At 36.5% G+C, this 12,429-nt stretch overlaps 1 protein-coding gene across 2 annotated transcripts in view; it reads left to right on the top strand.

Annotated features, from left to right (window-relative positions):
- TNPO1 (transportin 1) overlaps positions 1–12,429 on the top strand; it is a 75,465-nt gene that overhangs the window by 33,153 nt on the left and 29,883 nt on the right. For both annotated transcript variants that reach the window (XM_021531770.3, XM_077790015.1), the window contains 3 exons: positions 5,707–5,856; positions 9,221–9,327; positions 10,431–10,564. In XM_021531770.3, the coding sequence (XP_021387445.1) occupies positions 5,707–5,856; positions 9,221–9,327; positions 10,431–10,564 (391 nt within the window). The remainder of the gene's footprint in view (positions 1–5,706; positions 5,857–9,220; positions 9,328–10,430; positions 10,565–12,429) is intronic.

Genomic DNA, 12,429 nt, shown 5'->3' with positions numbered 1-12,429 from the left:
TGCTGTTTTCCCACCATCACTGATGTGCTCAGCCTTGGCCAGCAGCCAGATCCATCTTGGAGCCATTTGACACTTGTTCCATTGAACGTGGGGAACACTTGAAGCTTCTCAGAGAAGTCACCTCTGTGGGTCCCACTCTGCTACCAAAACTTTGCCACATAGACACAAATGTATTAACCAACAAGTTTATTTTTGGTGAGCAGTTCAATACTTCTCCCATATTGTCCACAGCTCAATTTTATTTACACCATCATTTTAAGAGGCATAATTTATTATTCAAAAATATGCAAAACTCAGTATCAGCAGAAAATTTGCAGCTTTGTTTTGGTCTCTTACAGACATTCCTAAGCTTAGGGAATTGAGCTAAATTTTCCATGACTCACATAAGTCAATGGAGAGCACTGATTAACTTCAGTCTAGTCACTACATTTCAAGGTCATTTATGTGTTGACATACACTGAATGTTTTGAAATGCCATCACTCCACTCCTGATGTGATGGTAACCATATTAATTTAAGTCAAAAGTGTTACACTTAAGGCATAGTCGAGTATCGAAAAAAAAACCAAAACAGTATTTTTTTCTGCTAGGAAGCTTGTGAAGCTGTTTTTGTGCTGTATTCTTATATACTAGGACAAAAGAAATTGTTCATTTTCTGCTTCCCATATTACACAGTTCTGGTGGGATTCTTATTTTTTTGGTTTTATCTCTTTTAACAGTCAGTCTTATTACTACATCAGAAATTTTCATGTGCAACAGTGACACTAGTCACTGTCAATACACATTTTGTATATTTACATAGTAAACCCATATTGTTAGTTAAAACACAGAATTACTGCTTATTTCTGAAAAAGACTTTACAGCTTTAAGATGAAGATTGATAGACAGGCAGTTCTGCCTTAGAAAGTCTCACCCTCACATCTAATGTAGCCAATATCACAAGATATCACAGCAAAATAATAGCCATGTTCATAAATCATTATATCAGAGCTTGTGAATGGACAAATGTTCTCATCCCAGTCACTCAGTTCTTTTAGCAATCCTAGCAAGTTATGTTGACCTGCTCATCAAACTAAAGGGCAGGAAGGAAATGCACAGACAGTGGAAGTAAGGGCACAGCATGGGAAAGACATGGAACAGGTCTAAAGGAGGACCACAAAGACCATCAGGTAGCTGAGACCTTTACAGTAAGTAAAGGTTGAGAGAGCTGGTGTGATTCAGCATGGAAAAAATAAGGATTTCAGGAGATCTTATTGCAGCTTTTCAATATCTGAAAGAGGGCCTATAGGAAAGACAGGAACAAACTTCTTAGCCAGGCTTATTGTGATTGGACAAGCTGTAATGATTTTAAGAAAGAAGGTTGGTTTAGATTAGATGTACAGAAGAAGTTTTTTACAGTGCAGGTGGTAGAACACTGGAACAGGTTGCCTAGAAAGTAGTGAGTGCCTCATCCCTTTAAACATTCCAAGTAAGATTGGATGGGACTCTGAGCTGCCTGATTTAACTGAAGATGTTCTTGCCCATGGTGAGGATGTTGGATAAGATAACCTTTTTAAGGTACCTTCCAATTCAAGTAATTCTATGATTCTAACGGGCATGGTGAAGCATATGCTTACCTGGGCTTGCAGGTAGGCTACAAAAAGCTTTTTGCTTCCACATACACAATGTTTGTCATACAAACCCTCAGTAGAGGAAATGTGACTGTTTGAGGACACACTTTGGTTCTTAAAAGCACTGCAGTAGCCCTAAAATAATCTGTGTAATATGGCTATGCATCCATTTGTTCTGTCTATTACTAAAATTTGGAACTAGTATCAAACTCTTAAAACAGAACTGAAAATTTACTGAGAAACGAATTATAATTGTTATGCAGTTTTATTTTAAAATGAGGTAGTGTGAGAGGGGAATCTTCAACTGATGAACTGAATTGACACCAAAGATGATACCAAATACCAGAGGTCTGCTTCACATGCCTTCTTTTTCTTGTACTATATGTTCTTGTCAATTCTGTACTTCCAAGTTGACTGAGACAAAAGGAGACAAGACTGTGAGCTTTTTTGATGGGAGAAGCATATGGCTGACAGAACTAATCACAAAATCTATGGAGACTGAGGGGTGTCTTAGTGAGCTCCTAAGCTATCTGCCTGTAATTTTGGTGTTACCGCAAGAATTCCATCCAGACCTATATTACTATCTTCTGACAGTGTAGCTATTAAGTTGTTGAACATCCATAAATAACCTTGTCCAGTTACATATGAAATTTTTTCTTAAATAAACACCTTAAGATGCAGTGTTATATGTTTGTTTATTTTAATGCTTGGATATCACATTCTGGGCCACTTCTCTGTCTCAGGTGGTTGGTGTTTAGCACAAAGTCCTTTGTGATTTCTGCTTGTCACCTCTGAAACCGTTGATAATTGATTTTGCTTTTTAAAAAAAATTCTTCTTTTTCTCATTTTGTTAGTTATTTTTCATTTGTCAGAGATACCACTTTCGTTATGAATCCCATGGAATCTTTGTTGCAGATATGTAGGATAATCACTTTCTATGAAGAATAGTTTTTCGGTTCTCTTGCCTAAAAGAATGGATTAAAGATATTTCATACTGCTGCATACCACAGAATAATTTGTGAAGAAAAAAAATGGTCCTGAAGTTTCACCTGCATGTGATCTTCGTTTTTATCTAAACTGGTTCATTAATCTGTCTGGTTTTGACAGAAGTAACTTAATAATGTGTGTATCTCTGCGTGGTTAAACTGAGGCTGTTGCTTTGTCCCTTTTATAGATGCAGCCAAGCATTCTAATGGATTAATGTTTTTCCATAATGCAGTGTTTAATATTTTCATTCTAAAGTTTATCCTAATAGTGACTAATCTACTATATTATGATCAGGCTTTGGTTGTCACTGATTTCATTCATGCCAAGAAGATAGTGCTAGATGTTAAAGAATTATAGTAACTGTTGTATTTGGTGTCTGTGGCTGTTAAAGATAAATGGGTTTTTGTGGTTTGCAGAAGTTTTAAAACATGTAAATTAAAGGACTCCTTTGGCTTATTTTCTCCCCAGGCACAATTTTAAATCATCATAATAATGTATGAATGACTGAATTTCTTAAAGGTGTGTGTATCTACCAATGGATGACAGTTATGTAAAGCAGTCAGAGTTCAACATTATTGGTGCAAGAATTGATGTGAAGATTTTACTTTTGATTTAGAGACTATCTCAAAATTACTTGATTTGACTTGGGAAGTAGCTACAGTAATACTTGTGATGGCTCACAGCTAAGTTGTGAAGCTGAGAAAAGTTTGTCCCTGCATACAGTCTTTAGTTTTTTTATTTAAAATAACAAACCCTCTTTTCCCCTCCTTCTCCCAGAAGAGGTGCTGGCAAATGTAGTTCTGTGCAAGTGAAACGAGTTTTATTTTTTAATGTTGGTATTTAAATCATATAGCATAGGGAAAGTTATAGAATTGCCTTAAATATGTATTCATTGGATGGCTTCCTCATTTATAAAGTTACTGAATTCTAAAGGATATGTTTGTTTCTATATAAATACCTTTGTATTCTAGGGCATTCTAACTAATGGTTCTTTAGAACTGAAATATGTACATAAAAGACAAGATTAAAAAGACTGTGAAGGCACTCTGGTTTTAATACTCAAAATCAGTTGAATAAAATTAATTTTAATTTCTGATCAGCTGAACAATCCCCTATCTTCTGAAAAGCTCTGTTTCTCTTCTGATATAAAGTGTCCAATATCTGTCAGTCATCTGTCAGTGAGACATTGCAGTGTTGTGAGAGTCTTGGTTTTGTCATGCAGTATCTTTAGTTTGAAATTACTTTATATTTGATAGTTGTATCTCTTATTTTGCTTATTTCTGTTAGGTAATAATAGTTTTGAAGGACTGGAATAAACCCATGTGTAGACTACTTCATGGCACAAAGGAATTCCTTATTTTGCCAAAATCAGGGCTTCTTAGAAAAATTCAACAAGTGACTAAAATGCTGATTAAAATTAGCTTCTAGTGCTACTACAGTTGCTCTAAACTAAATTTAAATTTGTTTATACTGTAAACTAACCCTTTCTATATAGAAAGGGTTCAGATCTTTCACTTTCAGCATATGTCAGATGTAATACCAAGTTACTCATTCCCTTTGTTAAGAACAAAACACGAATCTACTCCACTATAAATGAAAAATCTAGACCATTCTTTTTCCGTTACTCAACTTGTCCCAGTAACTTAGAGAAAGCTCAGTGAACAGAACTCATACTGTTACTTGAACTTAAATTCTTACTCAATTCAGGTCAGTTCTGGTTGCATTTATTTTTTAGCTCATACTATGTAACACGTTCCTGTTAACATTGCTAAGGATTTTTTTCCTGCTTCCTCTAATTACTAATTTAATAGATCAGCATTTTGCATTTTAAAAGGGATTGAAGTCCTTACTTCATAGAAAAATTGAACATTATATTCATGTGGGAGTAGGGGTAGAGATTTTACTGCACATTCCCTACATCATTTCTATATCCTACTGTGGTGAAGCTGGGTTTGTCACCAGTTCCTTACAGTAACAGTATTGCAGCAAGCCTGTCAATATAATCAGACTGTCTGAATGTCTTTGCCTGACAAACATCTTTAGCAGAGTTTCTTGTATCATATGACTTCAGATCTATTCCTTGCTTATATGTCTATTAAAAAATTTCTCTTAAAATGTAAAGTTTATAGTCCAATATTCTAACTTTGGATAAACAGAAACAATGTATCACGGAATCACACAATATGTTGAGTTGGAAGGGACCAACAAGGATCACCAAGTCCTGGCCCTGCACAGGACACCTCAAGAATCACACCATGTGCCCAAGAGCATTGTCCAAACGCTTCTTCAGTTCTGTCAGGCTTGGTGCTGTTAGAGCTTCCCTGGAGAGCCCCTACCAGTGCTCAGCCACCCTCTGGTTGAGGAACCTTTCCCTAATATCCAACCTAAACCTCCCCTGACACAAATTCAGGCCATTCCTTTGGGTCCTGTCACTGGTCACCACAGAAAAGAGATCAGTGCCTCTCCATCCTCTTCCCCTCACAAGAAGAAGATGTAGACTGCAATGAGGTCTCCCCTCAGTGTCCTCCAGGCTGAACAGACCAGGTGGCCTCAGCTGCTCCTCATACAGCTTCCCCTCAAGGCCTTTCACCATCCTCATGGCCCTCCTTTGGACACTCTCTAGCCTTACATTAGGCTGTTGTGGCACCCAGAACTGCCCCCAGCACTCGAGGTGAGGCTGCCCCAGTGCAGAGCAGACTGGGACAACAGTGCTGTGCCTGATGTCCCCAGGACACGGCTGGCCCTCCTGGCTGCCAGGGCACTGCTGACCACGTTCAACTTGCCATCAGCCAGGACCCTCGAGACCCTTTCTGTGGTACTGCTTTCCAGCATCTGATTTCCCAGTCTATCTGCACATCCTCAACTGTTTGCTCCATCCTCAGCTGCAGAATCTGGCACTACCCATGTTGAACTTTACATGCTTGGTAATTAATTTGTGTACTCTGAACCTGAAAAGTTTTCCTAGGTGAATTGATGGGTGTAGCTGGAAAGAGACATAAGGAAATTAAGATTAATATCTGTATATAAGCTTTGATCTTGTGGCATTGTTCTGGAAATCTGACTTTTTCTGTGAGCTGATTGAAGATTGACTGTTATCACTTTCTGTTGCAGATGAGCCAACACGTTCCTTGAGTGGTCTTATCTTGAAGAATAATGTAAAAGCACATTTTCATAACTTTCCAAATGGGGTAACTGACTTCATTAAAAGTGAATGTCTGAACAACATTGGTGATTCCTCCCCTTTAATTAGAGCTACTGTAGGTAAGTTTGTTCTTAATGCTGCCCTCTGCATACTGAAGATGTTTCTGATATGGGTGAAAGCTGTATTAGGGACATAAAGAGTTACTAAATTAGTAAAATTTTTTGTTTCTTATAACTGTCGCAAGCTCACCATGCTTCAATGAAATTTTTCTTTATTGTGGATATAGAGATGTCATACTTCAGATTCCTGTTATCTTAGAAGTGATGTAGCAATTCAGTTCATCTTTCTTGAAATGTAAGATCTGAATCTTCCTAAATTGAGCTTGCTGCCAGCTTATATACCTAAATAAAGGAACACGATAAAGGCCTGATTTAAAAACTATTGCAGTGCTCTGATTGTATCAATGAAATGCTTCTGTTAGCTGATTTTCTACATCCCACCCTCTATACATACACATGTGCACATCATCATACCATACATAAGGCATTCATGTAAAGAGCTTCTGTCAGAAAACAATAGGTAAGTGTGGTATACAGAACTTCATAGTATTATAAAATCTTGAAATGCTTTCAGAAGAGACCTTAAAGATGATCTAGTTCCCGTGAGAAGTTTTATGTGTTACATAAATTTTTGATTTCGTAAATACTTTGTCTTGATATACAGCTTTCATAAAATACGTATATTTGTATTTTTTTACTTAGTTCAAGATAAAGTTGCTTTTCTGTCCATTCTTTGATAATATGATTTCCTCCAATGTTGTAGTAATTTTCCTGGTCTGCTCAAAGATGAGTAAAATGTAACATGGATTTGAGTTCTGAAAATGGGTATGGGTGTCAGTTCAGAAAGAAGTTCAGATTCTTTCAGATGTCTCCTTTTATAAAATAATCTACCAGTTACTATTTAGAATAATTTGCTTTTTCTATAGGATTCCTTCTCCAGGCATTCAGGTTATAGACTAAAGACTAGAGAAAATTACTCATTTCTTTGAGTAATTTCCTGCTGTCTTGCCAATTGTGAAGCTGCTTTACTATGAATTCTATTAATGACTGATGTTCCTAATGAGAGTAGAAATAAGTCTTTCAGCGGCAGGTACTCTTTGAATTTCAGGTTGTAGAAGTCATACTTACTTCTTTGTTTATAAGAGTTTTCAGTGGAGTACAATGCAATTAGCTAAGGAATGTATTCCAGCTCCATTTGGTTCACTATCTTAGGGTTGTTTGGTATTGGTCTGTGGAGTATTTTTTTGAGGGAGTTAGGGGTTGTTAGTTTTCAAGCAGTTACTCTTTAAATTTTCCTGATAGGAGATGCTTGTGGATTAGTAGCTTAATTACTGTTCAGCTTCAAGTGATCTCTGCCGGGATTATTAGACATATATGAGCTCTGAAGATGAGTAGCAGCTGATGAACTACATGCTTGCATTAAGTGTTACGGTTTTGCATGTGTTTGGCACCTTTGTGTTTGAATTGCTGGATCTTTGTAGCTGTCTGACCTTGGTCCAGTACCCACTGGATTATTGGTACTAGTAGGTACTACCTACCTGGACTGCCTTCTTAGCATGAGTTGGCAGGTGGAGATTAGAGCTGCTGTTTCTGATGAGTACATGTTTTTGCAGTTCAAGCACTATCAATTTAATGAGTCAGTTGCAAATAATATCTCAGGAGTTCTGAGAGCAAGAACATCAAAATGGCATCAGAGAAGATTTAATGCAGTATTCACTCTTCTTTGTGGTCTCTAATATGTAGTGCTAATCAGACAGAAGGTACTTTTTGGCCCAGATGGAGACAAGCTGGTTAATCGCATCTTCAGAAGTCACCTTGCTGAGGAGAATGAGCACATAACTTGAGACCAAATGATAACTGCACATTGTTTTATCCTTACTTAGCTTATCTTTATTCTAATCTCCAAATGAGTAGCACAGTGTATCTTCTCAGTGCTGTTAACCAGTGGTATAGATTTTAAAACCCCATGTGCAAATTTTGAAATGTAGATTCAAGCTGCCTTTGTTGAGGACCCACAAATATACCAGCATATAAATACGTCTCTTAAGAAAGTGTCTGCAACTGTTCTTAAAACTTTCTAGGGACTCTAGTCTAGTCACGACCTTAATATAGCTCCTGATTGAAAACAAGGAGGGAAAATAGTTTCAGTATTTGAAAGCAGTGGAGGAACTGGAGAGATTCACTGCAGGAGAAAATTGAAAGCTAACGATTGCCCTTTAAGGGGGAATTTTGTTATGAAGTTTAGCTTTTAAAAGTTAAAGAGTTCAGAAATCGGCTTCAGAAGTTACAGAGGCAAAGCACCATCTGTACAGAAAGTTTGTAATGACACGTATGGTCTGAATTGCATGCCAGACCACTTCAATCTCTGAAACCAGTTCTAGGACCTTAAAAGATCCAGCACATTGCATCAAAGGAATAATGCAAAATATTTATTAGTTTCTGTGTGTCCTGTCCAGGATGTCCTTTGCTCTGTAATGTTGTACTTTATTCTTCTGTATTTAACAAGAATTTTAGCATTTTATTCCAAATTAAAATTATATATTGTGCGTAGCTCATGGAAAAAGCTTGGGAAACTTTTTCCATCACTTTTTGCTTGGGAGATTACTAGTCGTAGTAGTGTTGAGTTCTTCTGTGTTTCTACTTATTAGAAGTAACTGCCAGTAGCATAAAGGATTGTGCTAGTTGTTACATTTTGCATTGAGGCAAAATGGACTCATACAAATTCAGTCCTATTTTATAAGTAGCTTTCTCTATCCTTGTCACCTAATTAGTTTTTCCCAGGATTTCTTTATGTGCTGGAAACAGAATTAGTGATTCTGACCTGTCTGTTTGCTGGCTCTCACAGCTCCTAACTGGATGACCTACCATAGTGTTTAACCTCTTAGTAGATATCTTGGTCTTAGAATATGTCCTTATTGTTTTGTGTAAACACAGTAAAGCTGTGAATATGTAATTTATCACTAGGTTGTAAGTTTATTGAATGAAAGATTCCCACATTCATGCTTTCGTATCATAGTAAAAAAAGATGTGACTTTGGGTGGATACTCTGTATTTATTAAAAGTCCAGATTTGTACAGTGTTTGGTAAATTTAGAGCCAAAACTGCCCTGCTGTGTTATTAATTATAAATTGTACATATATATAAATTTTGTAATTTATAATTTCCTTAACTGAAGTTACTTGGTGCTTGATTTCTAATACTGGAGCCCTTCATGGCAGCTGGAAGGAGAAACGCACCTTTGCTGTTCAAAGCCCTTAAAATAACATTTGTAATTAAATGTGCTTCCTCTTTTTATGCATGCCAGTTCTTAACAAAACCATAACTTTCTGAGCTCTTTAGATATTTGAGAAAAGTACAAAAAATGTGTATGAAAGAAGTGAAAGCATGTGAGATCTCATTTTCTCCATTCTTCTGTTTCTTTCAGGCATTCTGATAACGACCATTGCCTCAAAAGGGGAGTTACAGAATTGGCCTGAACTCTTGCCAAAGCTTTGCAGCCTGTTGGATTCTGAAGATTACAATACCTGTGAGGTAAGGAGATTTATAGAAAGTAGAAGAGAATCATCTGAATTTCATTATTTCTTTCTCTCTTCAGAGGCACTATGTATATGTATTGTGTGTATGTCTGTATTTATACATACCCATTTGTTCTCCTTGCAGAATGGTGGCTCAAATTTGATTCTTTTTCTTCTACCTGTGATCCATGTTCTTACTGTTCATTCAAGCAAACTGATTTTCTTTGCATAAAAGAAGAATAAGATTCCAGATGGATAATTAGCTTATCTCAGTTCAGAAGTGTCCTGAAATTACTGCTGTGTGATGCCTACTCTTTTAGGCACCATTAGCATTATTAAGCTGATGTTGAATTTTGTTTTATATAAAAGTAGTGTTCATTCTTCTTGTAACTTAACCTGGAAGAATGATCGATTCCTATATCAAAATGAAATGAACTGTTTTGTTTAGTCTGTACGAAGGGAAATAAGTAAATAACAGTTATAAACTAACAGAAAAAATAAAAAGCTATGTCTGATGTAAAAAAATAAAAGATTGTGATCACACGATTTGAAGTACTTGCTAACATCTCCATGGAAGTGTGAAACATGTATAAAGTGAACCTCAGAGATGACTAATGTTCCAAGATACCATGTTGTTGTGTAGGGTTTTGTGCTTCTTCTTCTTCTTGGGAAAAAAACCCCACATTTGAAAATGAAACTCACATTGACCATCATCTTTGTTTTGTCCCATAGTGAATTATTAAAAGAAATACAATTATATGTGCAATTAGTTTGGATACCTCTGCTCATTCTACTTACTTCTCAAATAAAAATTAGCTTTTAATTGTTCTTTGAAATATATTTAGATAGATAAGCATCAAATCAAACTAAAATTATCATTTAGTCATTGCTGACTCTCCCACCTTGAGAGCTGACAGATGCTCAGATGCTGGTTTAACTAAAATGCCTTTTAGACTATTTCAATTTATTTAGTTAGTTAATTAGTTAGCTGCATTTACACTATTAACTAGCTACATTTACTGTGTTGTGCTGGCATTACCCATTCTATACGAAGTCTTAAATTTTGTTTTCTTCAGAATGTGAAAGAAAATGCTTACTTGTTCATTCATTTTTAAACAGGGTGCATTTGGTGCTCTTCAGAAGATATGTGAAGATTCCGCTGAAATTTTAGATAGTGATGTGTTGGACCGGCCACTCAATATCATGATACCTAAGTTCTTACAGTTCTTCAAGCACAGCAGTCCAAAAATACGGTAGGTTTATGAGTTGTACTTACAGTTACCTGCTAAAATTCTATTTACATTAGCAGCAAGGCTACTATTTTGTAGATCTGTTTAAAGCCTGATTAGTTTTTTTAAATAATCCTGCAGAGACCCACAGAGATTCCATGCATCAGTAATTTTCCTGTTTTTTTCATAGTTAATACAAAAATCTCACCTCTTCATACAATCCGTCTATAACTCTGAAAATCAAATAGCTTCTTTTAAGTTTTTGCATATTATTACAAAAGTTCAGTGCTGTGCTTAGAACTTATTATTATGATTAGAAATAACAATTTTACATTACTTTTGTAATGGCTTCAGCAATGGAAGAGTAAAAATTCTTTTGCTGACAAAAGTTTCTGAGTTCTGACAGAAGAAAAAATTCTGCATTTAACTGAAATTCCAGCAGAATCAAATTAAATTGATTCATTGTACCTGTCACTGTAAAACTATGTTAATCTCTCCAAAGTAGCCATATAAAAGGAAAATTCTAGAATTAAAATGTCGCTGCTAATATTCATTACAAAGAACTGTAGCTTTTACCCTGAACTGAGCCAACAGAGTGCCCCTGCCACAAAGAAGGCTAATGGTATCCTGGGCTTGAGTATTGCCAGCTGGTTTAAGGGAGGTGATCCTTCCCTTCATCTTCCAGGTGAGATCACACCTGAAGTACCATGTCCAGTTCTGGACTGTTCAGTGTAAGAGAGACATGGATATACTGGAAAGACTCCAGCAAAGAGCCATATCAGGAAAGGCCAAGAGAGTTGGGACTCACCAAGATATGTAAATACTTTAAGAGAGGGAGGGAAAAAAAAATGCACAAGCTCTTTCCAGTCATGCCCAGTGACAGAAGCAGAGGCAGTAGCTGCAAACAGAAACTCAGAATGTTCTTTCTGAATATCAGAAAACACCTTTTTTGCTGGGAGGGTGACCAGTCACTGGCACAGGTTACCCAAAGAGGTGATGGAGTCTCCATCCTTGGAGATAGTCAGTAGCCAGCTGGATGTGGTTCTGGGCAACTGGCTGTAGGTGGCCCTGCTTGAGCACAGGTGTCAACCAGATGACTTTAAGAGGTGCTTTCCAACCTTAATCATTCTATGATTCTTTGTGACGCTGTGAAATGTGTTTTATCTTCTCTTTGAAAATTTAGAAAGTCATCTATAAAAGATGCTCACTAAGAAAATTATGAAATTAAGTGTGAACTTGGTTTTGTGGAAAGATAAACTTAATAATTCTCTGGAGTTGGGAGAGAGGCAGAAAAACATGCTTTTTTCCTACCACACTGTACAGTCTTTCACTTTTTTCCTGTGTTGCTATGTTCATGGCTTTGACACCTAAATCAGTTTCAAGTTTAAAGGCTACTTGCTTACCCACAGCCTAATTTCAGTACATGGTGCTGAGGTGTGAAGAGGACTAGTTTTGTCAGCAATACTTTAAATCTCTCAAAAGACAAATTTTGAACAATGTTTTATGACAGAGTCCTCCAAGGAATGTCTTAACAGAATGGAAATTTGAAGTTACAGTAGTAAAAATACTATCATGAATCTTCAAAGGGTTCTACATGTAGTTTTGCCTTGTACCTCTGCCTTGAGAATTTGACTTTTGTGTCTGAGAATGAAAAAGACCTGTAATGATGGCTTTGCATGAAATGGAATAGGAGAACAATGCTTCATTTCTTGGAATGTTTGTTCCACAAGTGTTTTCATATGTATCCAACTACAAGTGTATTTTTATTCTAAGCTACATCTATATTGTGAACTCATTCTGGTCTCAGTAAATTGCAAACATATTGCAAAGATGGTTGCATACTTAACAGCGAAGAAGGTCAAGCTAAAATACTGCCATATTGACTTGTA

The sequence above is a fragment of the Lonchura striata genome, chromosome Z (genome assembly GCF_046129695.1).
Source record: "Lonchura striata isolate bLonStr1 chromosome Z, bLonStr1.mat, whole genome shotgun sequence".
NCBI classification, from domain to species: domain Eukaryota; kingdom Metazoa; phylum Chordata; class Aves; order Passeriformes; family Estrildidae; genus Lonchura; species Lonchura striata.
The sequence above is the reverse complement of the archived record's forward strand: the minus strand, read 5'-3'. Positions and strand labels throughout refer to the sequence as shown.